Below are 25,591 nucleotides of genomic sequence, written 5' to 3'. Positions count from 1 at the left end.
AGTTTTATCCATTATTTAACACCTTAAAAGTAATAATTTTTGATATTTTAATAGTTGTTCTGCTATTATACGCGGAGACAAATCCAACAAATCATAGATAATCAAAATCTGTCAAACTATTCTTGAGTTATGAATGCTGTAACAAACACTTTATATAAAAATAAATTTTAAACTACAATAATTGTCAAAAAACCGGCAAAATTGTGTTTAAAACACCTCTTCGCTTACTGCATTGCAAACTTTAAAAAAGCTGGTGTCACACATGTGGTAATATGGACCCAATTTATGGCTTAGGGTTAAGGGTCGTAAACTCGCGGGTGCGAATGCAAAGCAGTTCATTATTTATTCGACGAGTTTTCGTCTTGGCGCGCAGCCGAAGGTTCGAGAAGTGGATGAAAGATTTGATTACACATCGTCCTTCGCGCAAGCCATCGACGCTATCAGTCACAAAGTTGCGGGCCCGCGAGACAAAGCTACCGCATGCGAGCGCGTTGGGCGTAAAGGGCGGAACGACGTTCGTTTGCGTGCGCCCTCGAGGCGGCTCGAGGCGCATCTATTTACATAACATTAAATTAGAACGCGTCAAATTCGACTATCAAACGGCGACACCTTCTTCAGCCTCTGCAGGCTCGGCTAGAAATTCTTGTAAGAGATATCCCTACGTCTTTATCAAGTGCGGGCAAAAGGGTTTTTGATTTAACAAATTAGGCTGACGCAAGGGAATGTTGGGTAACATTTTTTGATTATCGTTGAAGTGTGACGAAATTTGTTGCAAGCAAAGTTTGACTGTTTAGTGAGTAAACTTGAGAATAAACGGCGCACTTCGCACGAACTCCTCATCCGAGGAGTGGAGAGTGGCTTAAGAACGTCACAGGATAAATCATGTGGACTTAGCGTACCTTCTGACGGCTTCTCGAGTGATGCATGGGTGCATCACTCACATCTTCCAGCCAATGGAAAATCTGCACCTAGAAACTTTCACTTTATCAAAATAATTACAATTTATCTCAGGATATTAAGATATAGCATTGATTAGGTGTTTAGGCATGTAAATTAACGCTCACATATTATAACATTAGTACACAACATTAGCTAACCTGGTTATAAGCTTACAGACTCAAAGGACAACAGTACAAGGTTGATGAGATCCGCTGATCCTAGACAAATAGAGCGGTGAGCACTGCGACAACAAACGTGCCTAATTATCTAGAATCGACCAAGCATCACCATACAATGACAAGTGATCCTAGGCAAACGTTTATGTAGAGCTTTGTTCAAGAGAAAGCAGAGTTAGCACTATATTAAAAAATACTACAAAAATGGCAAAGAAATTTGAATGTAAATTAACATAAATTCCTATTCGGCCTCAAGCAACTAAAGAATAAATTTGATTAAATTTGAAAATGAGAAATCCAACTACTCATACTCCGCCAACAATGTCATATATTTCCTTTAGTCCTCGCACATTTTAATTAATCCATCCAACCAAACGACACAACAATGAAAAGTAACCGTTTTACCGCTGTACAGCACTCGATGCGAGTCGACAAGGTAGAAAATTACTCCGCGCAACTTTTGATAAACTTTCGCTCATTCAACTTCCGCAATGGATTTCAGATTTACGCCTCACTCATTCTCCCGTGTTTCCATGTAGCAGAATGTAACTCATTACGTTAGCAACACAATGCGCATTAACACATCGCGCCTAACTTTTGTCACATTTTCAATGACAGCGTTTGCAAAATGTAATATTCCCGGTGCTGCTGCAACCAGCATGCATTATTTTGCCGTACCTGTGAGTTTGTAAGCAAGAACAATTGCAGGTGCAATTATACCAGATAGAACATGCAACAACAAGGATAGAACTGTGCGAGGATATGTAATTGCCGAAGGGGGTGGCGATTTGATTTACCTTGGTTAGGCGCAGTCATATTCCTAAGCGTGAATCGGAAATGCAGAATAAAAACACAGAAAACAATTACACAAAACAAACCGCACTGGGAATACGCACACAGATATAAAATGCACGTGAAAGCAGAGGGGTGCAAGCGTCGTACGCGTCCTGGCGTGTTCCCGCTTTGTGTATTTTGAGAAAGCCTTGGGGCATTGTTTGGATAACTATTCCGTCCTCCCAAACCATTTCTATCCATGCCTAACCGTTATCTCCATTTAGCCCTTGTGCTAGGGTGGAATTCTCATTTCAATTGGGATGAAAATCATGCAGGGTACACACCGCAGGAGGGGCACAATATTACCAGCTGTTACACAATTTTTGTATTGATTTTTATCATATCCGCTTAGGGAATATCTGAAAATAACTTCGAATGTCACAATTTAATGAGCAAGTTTAACATTGATTTATTTGTCCTTCAAAAGAAACATTTCGCTGTGATAATCACCGGTTGACATGTTATATCATGCCAACAACGTCCGGCATATCGAAATAACTTGAAATAATAACAAATTATGAATTATGTATTAATTTTACATAGTTTTGGACGTTGTATAGTTTCTTTTACAATCATTTTTTGGAACGTTTATTAAGGATGTAACAGTTGACGTACATCTAACGGTTTCCAGCGTGTTTGTGTTTTAACATTTGTTTAGGCTTTTAACATTTCAGGTTAAATTATGCTTCATTAAGAGTACGATTCTATTAGTTGCTAGTATGTACAATTATGACACAGGATACTTAGTTTTATCAATTAGCGTATCATGCATCGACATATTTTTTGTAAATCTTAAACAATCGTCTTAGTAGGAAAACATCGGCGCTTATCAAACATTTCGTTTATGTACATATTCGTTTCATTTCATAGGTAATATTTAATTAAAAAGTGTCTTAATGGAATATTAATAGTGTGTATCTATCTTAAAATAAAAAAAATAAGAAATTTATTTTTGAAAATTTGAACTTTTTGTGACAAATTTAGAAAAATAATTAATAAACTCAGGTACTATTTGTCTATGACTATGGTTTCGTTTTATAATATTTAATTCCAATTAAGAATTTACATATTATTTTTGTCAAATAAAATTAACAAAGTATCCGAATATTCCAAATTAACTTAGGAAAAGGAATGTTATATTAATCTCTGTGGATGTAACCTATAAATGATTTATTATTGACTTGAGTTCCAAAACTGTTCGATAACTCTCGTCCGGGATTTAGTTTTTGGATATGTCTACGATACATACAATATTTATTACTTACGAGTAATGTGTGTTTGTTTGTGTGTGAGTGTGGGGTTAGTAAAACTGCAGGCCTTCCAAACCAGTCAACAGAATATAAAATTAAGATTTATCAACACCTCTTTCACTCGTATCCATTTTTTGCACCTGGCACATTTCTCTTTTACTTCACGTCTTTTTTTGATTCAACTCAACGCACTTGTTCGTTCCCGTGTTCACAATTTCACATTTTCACCCATCCGTATCTTCTTTATCATACTCTATCATCCCCGTCGTAAGCGTTTAAAAGTTATGTTGTGTTAGTTGTCACCGAGCGATAATAATCATCGATGCGGCAAGCAGCAGACGGTGGACGACGGCGGCTGCTGCCGCCTCCGCGCCGCCCGACGCCGAGATCGTCTCCAATTCGAGTGGCGCCGGTGCCACGCTGGGAAACAACCAATTCTCGACGGGGTCCTCCTCGATCGCCTGTTGTCGATTGTGATGATGCACTTTTATCGCATCTACACACAGCAACAAACAAGTCACACAACTTTGCCAAGTTCAAGAAATTTTAAACTCGCAGCATGAGAAATTGCTGGCTGGCGCTAACAAATTGATGACGGTTAACAGATGTGGCAAAAAATAGAGTTCTTGTATGCAATTTCAGTGATTACTTACCACGAGCGTTGCTGCTGCCAAATAAGTTTATTTTTGTGGATAACTCTGTGAACAAAGAAAAGTTTGTTAAGTTTTAAAGTTAACAATAATATCATTACTTGGCGAGAAATATATACAACAAAGACTGTAGAATCAGCGTGTTTTATCAATGCTATAATAATATTATATTACAAATGTGATTGTTAGAGAAGGAAATTTTGATTAAACTTTGCTATGTTTATGCTTATAAATTACACATGAAAAGTGTACAATAAAGAGGAATATTTGTTTAAATCATGATATTAGTTTTATAAATCAACACGAGATAGCACTAAGATTTTTAAGTCTGAAAATCACAACACGCTGAGTCAGTTGCCTCGCAACTGTTGAGGCAGCAAAACGCTCCCAAGGTCGGCGTGTGCTGAATTTTTATCAACAGTCTTTTATTGATATTTATTCACAATAATATTCTGAACGCAATAAGATTGTTTCCAATATATATACATTTTTAAACGAAGCGAATTTGGAACGTGTCGCTCGAATAAAATGTGTTCGATCAGAATTCTTTTGTGCTGTGACAAAGACGCGTTTTTAATTATCAACTTTCAATTGGAGTTTAAATTGCTTTAAACGGGTCAAAAATCTCGAAAAACTTTGAGGCACTCTAGCGTTATTGAAGTTTTCTGCTCGTTCAGACTTTGCTCATTTTCCCATTTCTCAAACGGCGTAATGTTTTCCTCGCACATCCGAAATGGAACTGGACGAGGACGTCGATCGAAATTGGAACGCCAAGAGTATTGAAAGTATTGAAAAAGCGCGAGGAAAGATTTATTTAGGACTCACGCCTTCGCGCCGGAAAAGTTGGCCGCGCACGCGGGCACATCCGGCCGTGAGCGAATTTTTATAGACATCGAGATATTATTCACGCCGTTTACCGTCCCGCAGTTGAAGCAGAAGCAGGGGGAGAGAGTTTTCGGCGCCCCGTGACTTTAAACTAGAGAATTCTCGCAAAGGTGGATCACACGGTTTGCTCAACGTAAACGCAATCGAGGATGATCCGCGTCGAATTTTCTCTTTTCGCGTGCGGGAAGAGAGTCCCGTCCGAGAGAAATCGACAGCGACGGAGAAAAGTCCACAAATCAAACGCCATTTGTCTGCCGGACCCAGATGGGGCTTTCAACTTTTCCTCCGCTTCCCGCTTCGATTTTCCACTCGCGCTTCTTCTACTCCTGCTGCGGCAAGCTTTCACCCTCCGACGTTTTGGATGAATGTTAGTTTTTTTCTCGGCGGCGTGCGAAAAATGTCTGCGCATATCGTCATTTTCGCACGGTCCTCGAGCGGCGGTGGAGGCAGTGGTGGCGGTGGTGATCGATCATTTACTACGCCTGAAGGTGTTTCGCTAGTGGTAGTGCGCGACGTGCCACATAAATAAAACTTTGCGCACCCTCCCGACACAGTTTGGGGATGCGACGCGCGACGCACGAACGAGCGAGCGAACGAATGAACGTTCGAACGTCTTTAACGCTGAAATATTACATTTTAAGCAGGATAACACAGGAAAAATTTACAATTTATTCTGTATCCGGCCCGGTTTCTTTGAATTCACTTGAGTTTATTGCGTTTTTGGCACAATATTCAATATTATTGCAAATGAAATATTGAAATATGAAAATTTGTTTTGTTTAGTTTTTTTTATATACATACAAAACTGTTACAATAACATATCCTTGGCATTTATATGAATATGTAGTTATATGTTTACCACAACATCCCATTCTCGAAGTTGTAACAGGGAATATATGATGAGGATAAACGAGCAAAAATAGTTTCGGTCTTTAATGGTTTTCGGGTTGACCGCGCCGGAAGCCACAGTGTACACTCGCGCATTGCCAAATTAATCAAAACATTAAACTCTGGGTGGTTCTCTCTCGCCTGTTGTACACTTACCTGTGCTGGTTGTGGTGGAAGGCCGCGGCGTCGTCGTAGTCGTCGTGGTTGTGGTTGTCGTGGTCGTCGTCGGTATTTTCACCTCTGCAACAAACCATCCCACATCAAAACAATAAACGAGCCGTGAAATAATCGCACTTTAGAACACATAACACATTTCACATAACTTGTATGCGTAATTTGCGTGCATGGTTTGAGGGTTGTAGCGGATGTTAGGGGTTCCTGGGGGCTAACGGGGCTAAATTTTATTTAATGGCGCAAAAATTTACCAAACAATCTGACGGCGCCATCTGCTTTCCCCATCTGGTTAGAAGCATAGCATTTGTAAGTGCCGTAATCGGACTCTTCTACATTCTGAATAATCAACATCATTGTCACTTTGTTGGTTCCGGAGATGCGTTTTTCTTGTACCATGTGTTTTTGGCTAGAACAAAATTTTTAATCAAATTATAAAAATCCGTATGCAATACTTTGGTGTTTTAGGTTGTATTCATCATTTTTAACCATGTCTCAATTTTTCGCACCTGTTTAGAACGTTGGCATCGTTATCCTTGATCCAGTAATTGATCGCAGTGGGAAACGCCTCGACGTCGCACTTCAGCTTTGCGTTGGTGCCGATGGCAGCTCCAACCAGAGGCTTCATCACTTGTATGCTCGGCGGGACTGCAAAAACCAAACTTTTTCACAAACCAGCCAAGAGTATGACGAGTAGAAAAATTTTCAGCCTCTGATTAACACCTGACCAGACAAAGTATAACGAAAAAAAGTGCCCACACATTTTTGATATATTATTCTGACTTTAAAACAACGCAAAAAATGATGCAAAAACTGCGCAGAAAAGAGAAAAAGTGTGAAAAGTGAATGTTGTCACGGGTAAAAAATCAATCAAAATCAAATATGTGCGCCGCTTCACGAGCGCGTACATTTATCAGCGTCAGCGTCTAGACTTTTCTCAAAATATGATGTAAAAACAATGTTTCCTTTATTCCATTTGCAAAAAATATCGCAAAACGAAATAATGTATAGTTGCATTTATTACGTAACTTTGACTAATTTTAAATCGTGCTTTTAATTTTTTGTACTGTCAGAAAGGTAATTGCTGTCGCAATAATGAGTTAATATTCAACATTATATTACTTTTATATAATGTCGTTTAACAACTCATTGCAACTCTCAACTCCGTCTAAAGTACTCGTTTCCGAGTAGATTTTCCAATTAATCCTCTCGCATTTAAATGAATTTCTCACAGTTACGCGAATGGACAAAAGCTCCTGGGGGATGGTGGCTTCCGCGAAAAACTTACAGTTGATGTTGAGCGTGATGCGTTTGCTAACCGCCGGCGGGACATCGTTGCTGGCGATGCACAAGTATGCGCCCATCTGACGACGATCGGCGCGGACGAGTTGGAGCGTCGAGCCGCTGAACGTGTCCGCCGCTGCTGAAGAGAAGCGAGAAAAACCGTTCCACGATTACAACAATGAAATAACGATTTGCATTTGCATACTCGAGCTGGGCGGGCGCCTGTCGGGAAATGGGAAACGAGCGCGACATACAAATGCGACTGGGTTACAAGCGGTAATCTACAAATGACAACTCCGGACATCGGCATGAATCTCTCGCGAGCGCTCGGCGAAGCAAAATTTTTTGTTCTTTGTTTATTGCTGCGCGCGGAATTAAAACGTTCGGGCGTAATGAGCGATGCTTCAGTAGTGTATGCGCTTCGGAATAATATGCATCGCTCAAGAACGAGTTGCATTATGTAAATACACGGTGAAAACTCAACTGTAGATTTATTTGAATATGCATAGGTAGATTTGTAAAATTTGGAAACCAAATAAAACAGATTTTTATTCCCGCATACAATATCCGACTCATACACATCCGAAGTGAATAATAATTAAACCTTCAAAATCAATATTTTTATGAACTGATCAAACGAATGTAATAAAAAAAAATATTCTCGTTGTATTCACTATGACCGCATCAGTTACAAGCTAGGCAATATTGAAGAAAATAAACCGGCTATAAAAAAGAAGATTAAAGATCAATCAAGACTGTCCGTAACACATGCGCTTCCGATATTTTCTCAAAGAGCGGCCCAGAAAATTGAATTTTTTCCCCGACCGTAATCCACCCGGATTGATCTATCCACCAGCACGGCAAGGGAAAGACAAAGGATTAATTGCCTTTTCGGCACGTGCATGTGCTTTGGTTTTATCTCTGTTAGTTAGCGAACGAAATGGTGCAGTTTATGCGGTAATAGACTTGCCGACATCGCCGCCTCCGCTTGCCGCGATGCGTCCCGAGTCCTCTCGGCGCCACAGGATCCTCGGCGGTGGGTGACCGGTGGCGCGACAGATCAGCGTGACGTTGTCTCCTTCCGGTATCGTCATGTCGGCGCTGGTCGTCTCGTCGTCGATATCCGGCGGCACTGCAACAACCAAAAAGCACATAAAGTATGCGGACTCGGCGACAAACTTCCAGCCGGGCTTTCACGGAGTTGTTATGCTTTACGACGCCTTTCGCCGGAAGCGTGAGGAGGTATCGTTTGTCTCCGCACCGATAAGCGGCCGCAGCAAAGATGGACGTTGATGTAATAAGGAAGGCGAGCGGAAGGACGTTCCGGGCAGGCTTCGGATTCCGGCCTTCATTAGTTTTCACTTAACTTCTCCGGTCACGTCATGAGCGGAGTGTGTCGAAGCGTTTCGCTTCGATTTTCTTTGGCTTCTACAACTTCGACGCTGAGCGTCTCTATGTGTGTTTGCAGCGCGTGGAGAATCGTAAAATTTTTGCTGAACAATTTTCGCGCGGAGGACAATAAGGTGTCGATTTCATTTCTTGCCAATTTTCTTCGTTTTTGCTATGCTTCCAATAAGATTTTTCACGCGCAAGCAAAAGTTTCAATTGAAAAGTTTTTGATAATATTCACTTAGTGAAAGGTTTCTTAAAACGTTCATAACAAATTTATATATAGTAGATAATATAATACGTCGATTTTCCATACAATTGAGCAAAAAAACTAAAACATACTTTTTATATCATCCTGTTACCTTTGAAAGTTTCACCTTTACTTAATTCAATGGCAAAACGACAAAATTGATTTTCTTTATTCGATTTTTCACTCAGTGTACGCACGTGTGACTACATAAATTGTGTTCAACGATGGCGAGTCGATCAGACCCCGGTGCCATTTCACTGATAAGCTTCACTACGCCTGGGTAGTGTGTTGCGCAATGAACTGTACTATTGTGGTAATAAAGTGGCTCCGTATCTCACATCTCACCTTCCTACTAGTGCGATATCTGTCCGACTGGTTAAATGGCACGTGCGAATATTTTTCGTACGTGACTCGGACACAGCAAAGAAAAAAATCATGATAAAAGTAACATCGCATAAACATCTCTGAAAAATACTTACATTTTCATTAAAAAAAAAGAACAATTTATTTAAATTTCGTATGTTTATAAAGGTTTTGATATTTCTCGTGAGCGTTTGCAGTTGTGTTATTTCTGAGTACCCTTTTCGGAATGTAATTGTGGTCCTTGCGGGAATGTCTGCTGCAGGTAGGTACAAAGTGCAAAACTAATATTGAAAGTATCAGCTCGGAGGCGCGGGCAACACAGTCGTTACGTTTTATTGGCAACGCGACGACCCGCTCTGTATACACTCACGCGCGATTGAGCACGCCCGACCGGGAATTCGAAATTTGTTAAAATCTCCTCGTAATAAAAAAACACCCCAAACGGATTGAACACACATTGCGGTATAAATTTGCGCGCGACAAACGGCGGAAAATTTTCAATTGCGCTGTGACAAGTGCCACAGAAGGTGCGGCACTGTTGAAGTGGGTGGTAAGCGTTAGAGGGTAAGAATGGCAGTCAGTCACCGGTGAAGGCGAAGGTGACGGTGACGTTTTATGTGACAGTGTCGGCTGTCGGCACTATTTCTCTTTTTTTCGCGTCGCTTGATATTCAGTTATGCGGGCGAGCGGGTGGAAAATTTCGAAATCAGGTGTGCTGGGTGGGCGCAAGGGGTGCAAGTCGCGGCCGAATATCTGAAAGTGTAATGAAAGGGCTTTTTCGTTTCGAATACGAAATGAGTGGCACGTCCGCTCGCAAAATATGTATGTGCGCGCACGTAACATGCATACCGCAACACCGGGTGTCACGGGGGGTGGCAGAAGAAAATCCTACTTGGGAATCAACACGCGCATCTATCTGCCAAGGCACTTTTAGCAAATATTCGTCTATTTAAACAAGCATTTTCAAATACTAGCAAAAAATATAATGCAATATCTGAATAACGGGCAAAGAAAGATTGAAATATAAAAATACTAAACTACACAATATATACTTTATAAATAAATATTATCTGCGTTTTCAGTTTAACCTTTCAGAAATCTATAAATATAAATATAAAACGAAGTGGGGTTAGTTACAGCGTTTATAACTCAAAATCGGTCGGACATATTTTAATGATCTATGATTTGTTGAATTCGTCTCCGCTCAGAATAGCAGAATAACTATTTAAACATAAAAATTTACGATATGAAGAGTGTTAAATAAGAGATATAAATTGGTATAGAGATTCAATCATAGCTAAGTAATTGACATTATTTGCAATTTTCATTTTTGTTTAAATAAAAATAGATTTTGATAAAAAAAATAAAAATCACTAAAAACTAATGTGATGAAGTTGCGGTGAAAAGCTATCAAATAAAAGTTAATTATGCTGAATTTGATAACCAGCTTTTATTTTCCTAATATGCGTCAAAACGCAAAACGATAACATTACCCAGACCGTGTACAAAAATGGGTCAATCATCTCCTGAAAACGTAGGCAAACGCGGAATAGGTGACGCAGCAATTTAATAATTTTATTCTCGTCTTCTTATTCCCGCCATCATCATGACGGTGTGCTGGAAGAGGCAAAACAAAAAGTGAAAACATTCCAATCTCGTAAAGAAAACTCAGGACTTTGCCGAGCAGGAACAAAACGACGATAACAAGGCTAAAATAACCCGAGAATGTACGAGACACATCCCCTGCTCAAAGACGCAAGGTAGGATAACACTTGGCTATCCTCGCAGCACGGCCATATAATAGGAGCGGAAAAATTGTTGTGTAATCCGGCTCGTTGGAAATAATTCACGTGCCGCTCGCGTCCTGCGTCCTTTCGCGGACGTAAAACTTTTATGCGCGCCTTTTAGCCGACGGCGCAGAACGACGCCGGCGACCGTAAAGCAGATGACAGACAAGCGACGTGCGGAGGTAAAGAAGCAGGCGATTGTGGGATGGTGCAGGAGGTTGGGTGGGCTTACACTTAAACTTAGCGCCTTGAATGGCCGTCGGTGCTTAGTTTCGGTTTTAAGGTCCTTATGGCCTCCTTACGCTTTGCTTATGCACCTTAAGAGAAAGACAATAGCAGCGTGCGTTATCAACTTTATTATAGTTTCCAACGCGCGTTTAAGTGCAGTAAGAATGAAAACATGAAAGCATCAAAATAATAATTAATGTACACACAGCATTTTGCACTAGTGGATAAAAAAATCGCTCATATTTTATTTAGACTGCAATAATTTTTATCATAAATTCAAATCTGAGCCAGTACCCAATCTGGAATACTCCATTCTTCCTTTTATACCCTTCGTCATGGTCGTCGTTTTTTCTTGTCTCAATATTCCATCTTGGGCTGTTCAATTTTTCATCATTTGAGCCCTGTGTCCGCGAAATATGCCCCAGATCAATTCCACTTTGTCTTGCACGCCAAACTCGAAGAATACGAGCGCATAAAACACAAAAACGGTAGCAATAAAAAAGTCAATAATGAGCTCGATAATAAAGCCAAATAAAAGCACGAAACTTAATTTTTAAGCTTATGGTAGAATTACGACCTTGAAGGGCTTCGATATCTTACTATATCTCCAAGGATAACTTTCAACAGCTTCAACCGGTACGTAATTCAAATATATCTTGCAATATTTTCTCAATGCGTTGGAAATAAATAAAAAGAAAAAAATATATTATCGAAAATTAAGTTAGTAAAACTCGAGATAATAAAGAATCTTTAAAAGACTAAGAAAATACTATAAAAGGACTAAAAACATAAAAAGTTTATATAGCATGCCATAAAATCATATCTCAACTGGATGCGCTTAGAAATTTCTTTTTTATTACGCCTTATGAATTGATTTTCGCGTTGAGCAAATTGGACGCGAAGTCGCCTTGAAGAACGAATTCATTCCGCAAGCGGTGCAAACTTATCCTCATTGTCTGGCGAGCGCGTTCACACGTTTAACTCCACTTAGTCGCCTAAAGCGAGCGCTCTCTAATTGAGATCCTCGTTCTTTATCCTTTTATTCAAGACCCGCCAACCGTAGCACGTCCCTGCTATCCTTCAACAAAGTAATTAACAACCGCATTAAGAGATCAGAAGCCAAACACTCGAGTCCTCTTTTTCTACTCGAAGCGGACACTTTTACTTTAGCACTTTTGTACTTTGTACACTTTGGCACTTTGACGCTTGTTGAGTAAAGTTTGAGGGGCCCTTGAGGATGATATTTCAGGGTTGCGGGTTTTAAAGGAGGTCGGACGGGCGCGCGCGCTCTCACCTTGAACGTCGATGCAGCCGATGGTTTTCTTCATAGCGCCTGTGTTGATTTGACACATGTAGCAACCGCCGTCGGACTCCTTCAGTTGGCGGATGCGCAGCTGCCATGTCTTCAGCTGGTCGTCGTGCGTGACGGATATCCTTGGATTGTGTGTGATCACTCGAGTGTGCAAGCTCAGGATCGTTTGATCGTCAGCCTTCATCCAACCAACCTGCAAGTTAGAAATAAAACATTGATTTAAATATTTTCGAATATTAAATAAACCTGTTTGATAACATTATATCAGCTATTATTGCACACTGAAGCTTTATTTAGTTATTGAGTTTCCAATTTCAATGTGAACAATTTCATTAACTGTATTGATTTAAACTTTACATGTATTCACACCTTAAAAGTGCTTAAAACGCACTCCGTTAATGAAAGAATAGCGAAACGTGAAATAACGACGAAAGTTCCCAACAGCCTAAAGCACCCCGCCGAGTCCCACAACCTTGCGAAGCATTTAACTGCGAATGCTAAACTATTAGAAAAGTTTAATAGTTTTTCATGTACTTTACAAATTTATGAGTTACACGAACTTCTGCGCTGCACCAAGATATAAAACCTTCCTACATCTCTCTGAAAAAAACCATCGCCCGCGCCTGGAATCACACAAGATAATTTATAAGTTTCTAAAGAAGCATTCACTTCGCATCTCGCATTTTAATCGTTATTTATGTTACATGTTGCTATTACTACGCGCACTAAAATGCCAAGATAGAAAAACGGACAAACATTTACGAATCTATAAACTATTTGGAATTTTATTTCGTTTTTCTTCGAAGCGTTAGGGTTGGATACTGGAGAGTAAAGTTTTCTATTTTTGTGCCTTCTGCATACGTGATGCGAATGTGATGTCCCTGCAGAGCATACTTGGCAATTAATTTTAATAGATAAACAGTGGACGGCCCAGGACCACCGCTGGTGAAATACAGGATGGCTGAACTGGGTGTAATAAAAAGCCTTTTAATTTTGTCCTTTCCGCGGGCAGGACCAGCCATTCGAGGCTTATAAGAACGTAAAATGCATTTAGAATTTTAATGAGATTTTACTTCTTCATTTCCTTTAAGGATATTTAGATTTTTATTGCATTGTACGAAGAATTCAGATTAAAAGTTTTTTCTTTTAGTTTTTGTAATGCAATATTAACTCAACAATACTAATTTGTTTGTTTTTGTTTGATAAAGCAACAGAGAATACATTTTTTCTAGTTTAGATTCCAAATATTGTATTTCCGAATTGTAAAGAAAGTTTATTTTCTCAAAGTAAAAGGAAAATTGAAATTTGTTTATTTATTTGTGTATTTATTTTACAATAAATCCCGCTTGTGCAGCTGTAAAGGTCACATATATATTTATACAAATATTCTGCAGCATCTGTTCCGGACCAGTGATTTATAAATATTTGTATTTTTCTCGTACTCGTGAGAAAAAGCGACTGCTTTGTTCATGTAGAGAACATAAAAATATTATGCATTGCTTAGTTGCGGCTCGAAAATCTCCGCGGCATCGATAAGTACTCGCATGTCTCCTCCGTATTCTGATTGGCAGCGAGCGATAAGTGCGCCCAGAAAAGAAGATATCGAAGATGCGCGCTGAGAAGCAGAAAACCGAGAGTATCTATTTTAAATAAGTAGGTAGTAAGTAGTAAGTAGGAGTCGATGCCGAACGCGGCGAGCATCTCAAAGCGCATAGCGTGCATTGTTAGCTATTGTTATTTAAAGTTCCTTTTTATTTCCACTCCCGAAGGATTGCGCGTTACTCCATTCCGACGCGGTCGGTTTGCACTCGCGTAAGACGCTCACGCCCGCGATGGATCTCGGATGCGAGATACATTCGCATTTGGATTTTATTTTGCTGCATTTCGTTTGGGGGCGGTACGCGCCGGCGGGGTGTTTTGGTTTATTTTCAGCCGTAACTTTCCATTTGCGCTGGCGTCGGAAGAGTCTTATCAGCCGGCAGTTAATAAGGAAAGATATTAAAATGTCGGCGAACGTAATTGAAATGTATCTTAATTTAATTTACTAGTCGAATTCCTTTGAACTAAAGAAAAATGTTAAAATGTTGCAAGGTTACAAATTACCTTGATGATGAGAAAAAATTAAAATTGCACCAAGAAGAATATCAATCTGTTTTAATAGGTTTTATTAACTTTCTTTCTATTTTAACTTGCAATTTCACCATATTTCTCGTACAAAATCACCACAAATTTAAAATATCTCAATGAGAAACTCAGAAAAAAGAAAACCAAAAATAAATACTTTTTATTCTTTCACTGCATATGAAGGATGTCCTTAGTAACCTTAATAAAAGTGAGGAATTTTGTATAACTTTTATTCCCGGAAAAGGATAATCTTACCCTTGGCACTTAACACAAGATCAACTTCAGTTCAAACATGCAAATTTGATATCTAAGGCTGTATCACATTTATCAGGTTATCTTTACCACGCAACGCTGAGAGTAAACGATCTATTTGCAAGTCTCCAAAGTATACATTGATATCGGAGACATGCATAATCGCCGGGAGCCCGTCTCGGCTCGGTGCTAAATCAATGCATTGTGCGAGGGAGCGGTTAACCCTTTGGCGGCAATCGTCATCTAACATTCGAGTGGCATCCGACATTCCAGCCGAAATTACGAGCCGACACACATTCGTAATCATTATTGGCTGAGGTAGTTTTGCACCCCCGTGAGTCAAGCCGCCTTCGAGGAACCCTCGGGGGATGAAATGTGTGCGGAGCGAGCATTCCGAGAGTTCGGCATCCTTTTGTCTCAGAGCATACCTAGAAAGTGATATTAATTCAACTTGGAAATATCGACGTGATTTATCGCCTTTTGCCACCATACCGCAACCGCGGCACACCCTCAGGCGGCCGCTATCAACCCCTTGTCATCCACTATTTAGTTATCCTCCAAATTGTCAATGATAAAATGACATCGCGATGATATGATATTGTCAAATATTTAGAATTTACGTTAAAAATTGCTTCACATGTTTGCTCAACATTTTCCAAGGGATGGTTGGAAAAAGGGTGAATAAAATTGTGTTCAAACAGGGTTGTAACACACCGTGAAGGAATTTTTTCCGGAATTTGTGGACCATTCGGCGACACGCTTCGCAAATTGCCAAACGACTGAAAAATGCGGACGCGAGCCAACCCCAGCACAATACGGCTTGGTGGATAAAATCAAAAAAATGTGGGCACGAGCAATCTCGGCGCGCTCCGTCTCCCAAATCGAATGCATCATTAACGTAATTTTATTTGTCTTCCTGCGATAGACTCACCTTGCGCTTGGCTCCATTAAAATGAGTCCCGATTGAGCGCATCTTCGGTTGGGGACAGCGGGGTAGAATGAGGTAGTAGCATTGATGATGTGCTGCTGATGGCTTCGAATTTTACGTCGCTGCGCTTCGATCGCGCAACGTAACAATAAAAATCCGTTTTCGTTGCGAATTGCGAAGAGCGAATTACGCCCCGTAACTAACTACCTCGTCTTCCCTTCGCCCCATCTTCTCCAGTTTCGTATTATTCGTTAACCTAAGAAATACAGACCTCGTATTTCGCCCTCATCGTAAAATCTTTTTTCTAATTCCCATTCAAACATTTCCACGCTTTTCTTTCAGCATCGCTAATTTTCCAATATCGATTGTTTCCACAACCCTTAAATTATACAAAATTTAAAGGGAGCATCGTTAAAATTAATTATCCCTACCGGCCAAACCCCTATAAATTCCAAAATTTCGCACTTTTTTGTTTGTTTATTTTTGCATGTGTTTCATGTTTTCAGTGTGGGGTGAAAGTAGAAATTGGGAAGTTGGAAGTCATTCATCTTTCGGCGTTAGGAATGCCTGGCCACGTGTGGGAGTACGATAAAACGAATGCCCATAAAAACAGGATGCGAATGTTTTCCATGCGCTAATAATTTTCATTCGCACAGGAGGAGGGAGATGCAAGGGTGGACTCGCTGGACATTCTTTGGTGTCCGGTGGCGCGCGCCCGGCGGAGCAGAAAAAATACGACGTCATAAATGCGCTCGTGACCCCCGCCCCACCGGCGCCTAACCCCTCGCACCCTGGGCGTGATCCCGCGCCCTGGCTAACAGGATCCTTTACAACCGGTAATAATATCGCATATAATGCGCACCTAAATCATCGCTTTATCGAATTTATACGTAATAACACTCGTGCTCTCTGCTTTTGGTTCCTACTTTCACACTGGGAGATGATATACAATGTGTCTAGAAAAATTATAGACTCGCGTCTTTATATCATCCACAAATTAAAACAAAATAGTAAAAATCTTTTTGTGTTTATTCAAAGACATTCTATATAGCTATGATTCAATTATTGTAGGTATTGTTTGCTATTAGGTGTTGTCCAGAAGCAATAATTTTCATTATAGATTTGGCATGTGGAGTGAAAGCATTATTTCGATTCTGCTTTGAATCCGCTTCGGACCGTATCGTACATTTGTTAAGCTTGCATCCTCGCACCCTCTAGTTCTCTATTAGCTGGGCAAACAACAAAACTCTCAACGCACGCAACGCGCGCCGCGTTTGCGTAAATTTGTACCTCAAAGCGTAGTCGGGTTTGGGAGAGTCGAGTCAATTTCGTAAGTTATTTCAATGTTTGCACGCGACTAATTTCTGCCTGGTGTTTCAGTGGGCGGCGTGAACCTAGCTCGTAATGAAGTATGCCGTACGCTGGCAATTATGGTTCCATACGTGCGCTGTATCAACCAAATATCAGTGTAAAATCAGCGGTATAATTGGTTTACTGTGATGTATTATGTAGAATGTAAAAACATGTTAAAATTTATAATTCATTGTTGATTTGAGAAGGAATTGACAATTATACGAATTAATTTGGGCAATATTTTAGATAATGGTAAAACTACTAAAATGAAATATAACAGATTAATGAATTATAAATTAAAATATTTTTTTAATCAAATAACCGAATAATTTACACATAAAATGTATTCATTGCTAAGATATTTCTGAAGCTGAATGCAGTTTTCCAGATACCGTCGTCACGCCCTTTATTGAAATTTTAGTACTCTAGTAAAAAAATAGTAATTTTCTACTTCCACCTTTATAACGTGTGTTTTTCACTATTTTGAGACACAAAAAGTGGTAATTTAAACACGGACCAAGGCAAGCACACTGCCTTCATCACGGTTTTTAGTCACGGAGTGGAGCTTGCTGGCTATTCGCTATTTTTACTACTAATTATCTAATATCTCTATAACAAAAAAAATTTTTTCTAAATTCTTTCTAAGAAATGAAGAATCAAATTGTTACCGGAAAATAACAAAATTTGTTCTTTGTATTTGAATTTTTTCTGACAATATTTTGTCAAATATATTATTAGAGCTGTTGTTTCAATAAACATACACATCTCCTACCCACAAATCTCGCAGCTTATTATTTACCAGCCTACTCACTATTCAAATCAGATAAGCCAATGTGTTATATGCCTCGTAAAGTAGCACAGAAACGCGCGACATAAATACGTTCCAAGGCGATAACGATAAAAATAAAAGAATTATGAAGACGCTTATTGCCTTATTGCGATTATTGTCAGAATACATATAACATTATCCGCCATTCCGAGCTTCCTCCGCGTTTCCTTTGTCTTTTTTTCGTCGGGCACCCTCAGAATTTCCGGAGACGCACTGCTCTATTAAAGGTGCCCGGGAACAAACGACGGCGACGACCAAAGAGTTCTATTCCGCCTCATTCCGAATCGTTATTTCCCATTCTTTATTCTGTCGATTCGCTTAACTCCGCTTCGGGCCGATTTAAGTTTCAATCTGTTATCCTGATTGTGCTGAGCGGCGCGAGTAGAAAATTTCGAATGTAAATTGCGAGTTGAAATCTATGCATCGCTTAGATGTCGCCTCTCTTACCTTATATTGCCCCAGCTCGGATACGATGCAACTGAGTACCGCCTCTCGGCCGACGGCGACGGTCACGTTCTCAATTGGACCGGCGAAATTTGGATTTGCTTCGCTGCCAGACTGGCTGGACGATGCGTCGACTGGTCCTGTAACAAGAAAAAAATGAGTAGAAGAAAATGAGCAAAAAGCTTTTTGTTTTGTTTTGTTTTGGAAAAATCCAAATGAACAATTAAGCTTTTTCCATCGGGGAATTACTAAATCACTGACGTTGTAATTTTGCTGAGCTAGCAAGTATGAAAATTTGATTCATCATTCAACACAATAGTAACTCAGAGACATAAATAATTCTGCGATGAAAAATAAAATAATTTTTTAATTCTGTTGCATGATATTTTTATTTTATATAGAGGTGAATCATATTTTTAATTTGTAATTGGATTATTTTTTGATTGACATTGTAATAGAGCCGTATTATCACTTTCACTTTTGCAATATCAAGCTCGCAATGTCTGATGCCAATTTTGCTTATTTTCAAGAGTAATTGATTTCCCAGACACCCTGTATAATCCGCTGCTAGCTCGCATGAAATTGTGTAATTTAATAACGAGCCCGTGACACGAACGTAATTACGCCCTGGCGCTGCCACCGCCGCCGAGGACGAACGGCATGACTTGCACGAATCGCTCTCGTGCGACTTTACTCCGCTTCGTAGTGGAAGCACTAGAGAGTGATTCGCCGAGAATAGCCATCCGTCCTAACGTGGAACGCCAACATGTGGAGCGTACCCGACCACAGCATCACCGCCGCCGCCACAGCCAGGACTCCTTCGAACTTTCCGGCAACAGCTTTGTAACGCGCGGCAATTGCAGAAAACTTCACTATTACGAAAAGTCGAAATTTGAAATGCCGTGCACTTATAGCCCCAACGCGGAAAACTTTGAGCCTGCAGGCGCATGGTTTTGCAATAATTTCTGGATAATGAGAGTTTGTGGTGGTCGGTGTGGGGCGGCATCGTGATGATTAAATGAGCGACGGTTTCGTGCGTCATTATTCTATTCGTCATGCGAGGCGACGAGGATGGCTGTGTGTAATTTCAGTCGGTAATTGTAATACACTTTCCAACAAGCCTGGTGGCGTAGCGGTGAGGAAGCGAGGAGTGGCGCGACGCAGTTTACCGCAATTGTCGCACCAATTTGCGACGTGTCCAGTGGAAATTCGTCCGGGAAAATCGCGCGCGTGTGCTACTGCCGACTGAAAATTGTATGCGCGAGGTACGGCCGCCGGAAACAAATGGTAAAAACAGCGAAAGAAAAGTGCTGGCTATGGAGTTAATTAATTATATGTGTCAAAAGAGTATGCGGGATGCAGGATTAAAAAGATACAGTTTTTAGCTACAATTTCTTGTGTTTTTTTTTTATTAGCAGCGCGTTGAGACATTAGTTGAATTGATTAACTCTACCGACCTTAATAAATCACTTCATAATTTTTATATTATAACGTTTTTGAAATTTTAACTTAATTATTATGCTTGAATGTATACTTTCTTCATTAAATATGAATACGATCAAAACACAATGAGTTGTCGACCTCTAATTTCCAGAACTCTAGAACTCAACGTAACGGAAGTTAACTGCATTCTGCGTCATTTTATCGCGTTTCCCACTTTGTGTAGTTCTCGTTTGCATTTTCTCAGATTCGGTTCGTTGCTTTTGTGACTATAACAACACACTTAGAGGGAATAAACTACACAGTATGCTCCTGCAATCCTCGGGGTCTGAAAAATTATTAGTACCTTTAGACATTACGAAAAAGTGCAAAATGCCGGCGTAATCCTTAAAATTCCGAGAGTTTTCGAATTAAAACTAATCACATTTGCTCTCTTACGCCGTTTGCGCCATTTGGGCCAAACTATCCCGCGCGCCTGCATCCTGTATCCCACAGTCAAGAGGATAATGGCGAAGTGGTATACTAGGTAGATAAGGATGAGAATTGCCCAGCGTCGAATCCAGGCCAAATGCCAGCCGTACAGGAACATTTAGTGGCACTAAACACGAAACAGAATTAACGCGTCCTGAAGTCTAATTTAAAATAACGCCAACTCGCGCTGTTTTCCGGAAAGAATCCGAGAAAGAAACTTCTGCCACCGCTATTGAGACAACTATCGGAAGCAAATAATTGTGCAATTATTCACTTTAATTGCATGCTCGTCTGGCAACTTTAAATGAGCAAAACATAATGGTAAGAAATGATAATAAAATGTGCTTTGTAAGCCTTTCAGCGCTTGTAAGTTCGCTTTGATGTCGCTTGACATGCAAATGAATAAATACTCGCGTGCGCATGCAATTTTTAATGCTTTACAACATTTGCTCATTTAAAAAGACCGAAATAAAATAGCAGAAAATTCTTTATGAGGCTGCATTATACAAATTAACAACATCCACCATGGTAGTTCATTGTGCAACTGCGGAACATTAAAAGCTGCCTTTTATGTAGCTTCAGTTTATTTATTTATTTTTATAAAGTGCTGGACAAAGCATGAAAAGCAAACATTTTATTACTATTTAAAAATTTGCGCGCATAAAAAAGTAAAGAATAAACCCTACAAAAAGCTACTATACAAAAATATTGTAATAAATTATTTGACTGATGAATAAATGTTGGCAATACCAATTTATTTAATTAAATTTATCTCAAAGTCGTACTATTATATTACTAATTTTAACTCATTAAAAACGATAGCCATTTTAATGCACAAAATAAAATAATTGGCCGAAATGTAATTAAAACGATCACCAATTTAATTTTATATTCGAATAAACTCGTTTAATTTGAACTGATACATATTATTTTGTGTACAATAATTGTGTATACTTTCGTCATGCTTGATGTCAACAGAAGGTAATTATAACTTGTTTCAAAATGTTTGTTCAAAGCTGGTTTGTCAATAAATTTCTGCCTGATTTGTTTGCGAATGATTATGATTTCATAATTTCAACTATGCGGTAGATACAGTTTGCTCTTTCTATAGCTGTAATATAATTAAACGTATGCAATATAATTTTATTGTCACTAGTTATAAATACATACATATTGATTTCTGAATAGTATTTACACGTGTTGAAATTGTAGATGATTAAATGGTAATTATTGACAGCGGATTAAATAAGAGATACTACGAGTATGCGCGAAGTGAGATCAAAGAGAATCAATTTCAACGCGAATCTAACTGATGCGCAAGTTTTCGGTGCAATTACGTGTCGTTTCCTTCGCATTAAATATTAACTTTTGATAACTTTCCTAATCGTCCGTTAATCTGCGGTAATCGGTATCGCATTAAAACGCATTAAAACATTATGCGTCTCGGGTTTCTCAGCTATTCGGATCAATTTCAGCTTTTAACAAACCACTTTACTTGATTTTACTTTATGTTAGTTTACGTAGTGCTTAATGGTTGGTAGTTAAAAGGTAAAACTAATTAATTAATACACACAAACCTAATTTAACTTATAAAGTTAAAGATTTTTGTTTATGAAAATGTAACAAATTTATATCATCTATAATTTTGTTAAAAATACAAAAATTTAAACTATTACGTTACAAACATTGTATAAATCAATATATTTACGATGCAAAATAGTTTTAAAAACTAAACTAACTTCGAGGTTCCCTAAAAGTCTTGGGAGTTGATTTCCTACGTGCTTCGCAGCATCTGTTTTTCCGCCCGCATCACTTCCGCATGAATTAATGTTTTTAATTTCCTCACCCCGCCCTGCCCATAGAAACTTTCCCCCAATCACGCACTACGCTGAAACCGCAAGCCGCTTGTCGTCAGGAGGGTGGCAAGTAATTACCCATAATTAATACCAGATGCCAAAAGTGCGGGCACAAAAACTGGCGAAAATCGTAAACTCTCTTAGCATATTTTACATCCGACTCCATACAAAGGGCAAGGAAATACGGCAATACAAAACAACTGTTTCGCATCCTGCAAGATCACGCCGCACGAGCCCCATTCGACATTCAGCTTCCGTCGGCTGGCTGTAACTTTGTAGCTTATTGCTTCTTCTATAAACTTCTTTGTCGTGCCGCCTGCACCAACGTCTTAATAAATTTTATCTGTTCCTCGCGTGCGCGGACACGACCAGCAGGAGCAAGAGCAGAAGTTGCACGAGTGCAATAATTTATTTTTTCCTATCTGCAGTTCTGCGGTTTGTGGTGGCAAGTACTTGCATGTGTTGGTGTATTTTGCGGGATCTTCACCCTTCGCCTGCGTTCGCGCGATAGTCCTGAAGGATGGGTCGTTCTGGCCGGCGGACGACCCGTTGAATCGGCTGTTGTTGTTGTGAGTTAGGGCATAATGCCGGGACGACGTTTGCTTTTAATGGCCTTTAAGTTCTTCGAAGTGACGTTCCACTTAATGACCCATCAGGATACGAACTGTGGGATGAGCCAAGATGAGATGCCACGAGTTTGCATTTCTTCGCATACTTTGTACAAATACAAGTTGTGATCGTTTTCCACTAAACTAATTTTTTTCATTTTTAAATTAGTCTACAAATTTTATATTGATATTTATACAAAATTTTGTGTAAAAAATTAGTTGACCTAAAATGACCTTTTGACCTTTAAGTATTTAAAGCAAATAAAACATATTTCCGCAAAACTCTCTATTTTTCTTCATATTGTGGCCAACTACATAAATCATTCGTTAATGATTCGTAACTTTTTCCCTTCGATTTTTTCCCTTCATCGCATTCGACTCTGAGTATCCATTGGGACGATATAAACATCAACAAAGCGCGAAGCGAAAGATTTCCAGCTTTGCACTACGCGCGCAAACTGAGAAAAGATTAGAGCGCAAGAAACGTCGTGGCGAAAAAGTTGGCCATCCTTGGCCGACGTTAGACATAAGTTGTGTGGAAGTTTGTGAATGATCGGAAAGCACTCAACGCGCGCCGATTGAGCGCCGAGGGGATGGAAAACAACATCGAGCAATAATCATGTTGACAAGATTAACTCCACATGTACCAACTCCGAACGTGCGGGATTTCGATACGTGCCTTGTCACTAAAACTTGAGTTTGATGCAAGTCGGGAACTCTCAGTGAAACTTGGCCAACTTCAGAAACTTGAGCAGCCCTAGAGCCCGTCAAGTAGTCAATATAAATGACAATTCGACAATCGAATACCGTTGAACGGATATCGCCGATTGCGGCAATAGTTCATTCAATAAATCGATGATTTTGTGCATTCCAGCACTGGCGAGTTTTGAACATCCGGCGAGAATGCCATTGTTAACAAAGCAGCGCGCGGAACGTCGAACAAGAGATGCAATAACATAAAGTTATGCAATGCCATCCACAAAGTTTCCTTGGTGAACGAAGCGGCTGGGGATTCTTGACCTAGAGTTAAATGTCACCCGGATGGCCAATAATCTCGGTTTATTATACTCTTGTTCCAAGCGACGAAATTATATTGAACAAAACAGAGAAGCAAAAAAGGAAAAAATACGCTTTAAATTTCAATATTTTTTTCCAGGACTAATTAGTTTTAAATTAAGCATAGTGCCCTCCAGCAATACGGGTTCTAGGAAAATTTCAATCAATAATTAAATTTTTATGTTACTTTGTGAAAATTTATTACTTTTATTTTGTTCAAATATTGCTTGAATCAATATTTAACCATTTCTAGTGAAAAAGAGTAGTTCAAAAACAAAACATCATTTTTCCATTTGAGTTCATATTTATCAAAACACTAGACGTTTGCTTTTTTCGAGGACTGGCAGAAAACTCAGGCAGAAACAGTGCAGCGAACGAATAGTAAAAGCCAAGGCAGGCAATCTGAGAAGCAGGGTAATATGTGTCAACACATTTCGCCACTTCTTCAACCTCTTAGTTTCCCATTTCCCATTCTCGTTGATGCTTTCAATGCTCGCGTGCCGCCTGCGCAAAGACAGAAGTTATAGTTTATTTGACTTTCCACTTATTTGCCGCCGTTTTCCGCATGCAATTCCCGCCGAGCCAAAAATAAACCCTACCAGAATAGAAAAAAAAAAAAACGCCTTTATGGCTGGAAAAAAATGGCCGCATTTACATTTTCACATACCACAACTCACATTTTTACGTTTTCACATCTAGACAATTGCCGCCGGATGAGAGCCAAGTCTCATTTTTATCTTGCTCACAGCCAGCTTCATAGATGCAGACTCTTGACATTGTTTTTGCTTGATTATCTTGTTATCAGCGGAATTAAACGTAGAGTGCTTTACCTGCAGAACGCTCCGCTGGATTTGATTGCGATTGCAAACGACGCGACTCAAGCGCAAGCTGGATAAAGTACATTAACCGAGAGAGATAAATTTCTAGTCGCGTTATTTTTCTTAATCGAACAAAGAGCCATTCATGTCGGAGGCGCTCCTTATCGACATCGCGTACGTCAACTGTGCGCTCTGCACTGAGCAGGTAAATGGAACGCCGTCTAGGCATTTAAACATTTCTGGAGACCGAACGGAAAATACGAGCGTTTGTTTGCATTGTCTACTTTTACCGCAGAGCAAAGTTGAAAAGAAAACTAACAATGCGCATGAATATATTTTGCGTTGTCAGGTAGAAATTAATTTCATTATTTGAGAATCATAATATTTTTTCATTCATAATTTATATTTTAATTTCAAAAGAAAATTTGCTTTTTGCTAGAAACAATATATGCTGCAATACAAAGAATCATAGGCGCTAATCCTAGCTTTGTAAACCGTTTGCCAAACTAAGTGTGTACCAATAACACGGTTTCAATTATTCGCTTTTGTGCAGAGGGCGATGCGGTGCGTCAATGCATCAGGGTGACGAATGCGCACCAAAATGTATATCGATACGCATGTCGCATACAATTTTCAATATGCGCCCGCGTGAATGCGAAAATGTATAGATACATGTACAGATTCCGAATATGTCACAATAAGCTAGATGCTTTTGTGTCACCATGCGCTCGAGCGTGGATTGAGTGCCCAGGCGATGGTGAATGCGCCGGGAATGGGCAATACGTGGTGCACATAATGAGAGCGCAGCGCGGCATTAATAAATAAACATGTTGCAATAATTTTCAGCGACACTCTCGCGCGTGCTGTTGTTGTTTTATTTTTGAAGTCATAAATCCGCAAACACGCTGCTGTCGAAATGCACACGTCCAACGCGCAATGTGTCTATCGATTACGGTTTTAATTGCTTCCAATATTTATTCGTTCGACGCGTTAGCATAATGGATTT

General features: G+C 39.6%; 1 protein-coding gene across 2 annotated transcripts in view; it reads right to left on the bottom strand.

Moving 5' to 3' along the window:
* Positions 1 to 2,342: 2,342 nt before the first annotated feature.
* Positions 2,343 to 25,591, bottom strand: part of LOC135791099 (lachesin-like) — a 29,405-nt gene continuing 6,156 nt past the window's right edge. Inside the window, exons 3-11 of one of the 2 annotated variants that reach the window (XM_065301418.1) lie at positions 18,340 to 18,476; positions 12,389 to 12,599; positions 8,048 to 8,209; positions 7,082 to 7,216; positions 6,303 to 6,441; positions 6,048 to 6,202; positions 5,779 to 5,862; positions 3,853 to 3,897; positions 2,343 to 3,695 (exon numbers count right to left, since the gene is read on the bottom strand). In XM_065301418.1, the coding sequence (XP_065157490.1) occupies positions 3,499 to 3,695; positions 3,853 to 3,897; positions 5,779 to 5,862; positions 6,048 to 6,202; positions 6,303 to 6,441; positions 7,082 to 7,216; positions 8,048 to 8,209; positions 12,389 to 12,599; positions 18,340 to 18,476 (1,265 nt within the window). In that variant the 3' untranslated portion in view covers positions 2,343 to 3,498. The remainder of the gene's footprint in view (positions 3,696 to 3,852; positions 3,898 to 5,778; positions 5,863 to 6,047; positions 6,203 to 6,302; positions 6,442 to 7,081; positions 7,217 to 8,047; positions 8,210 to 12,388; positions 12,600 to 18,339; positions 18,477 to 25,591) is intronic. The other variant, XM_065301419.1, reaches the window with a different exon arrangement.

Source organism: Atheta coriaria, unplaced genomic scaffold (assembly GCF_025399875.1).
Source record: "Atheta coriaria isolate IRGN ID8LTWV9N9 unplaced genomic scaffold, Caltech_Dcor_3.1 hic_scaffold_4_pilon, whole genome shotgun sequence".
Taxonomy (NCBI): Eukaryota; Metazoa; Arthropoda; class Insecta; order Coleoptera; family Staphylinidae; genus Dalotia; species Dalotia coriaria.
This window is presented reverse-complemented; position numbering and strand designations above follow the sequence as displayed.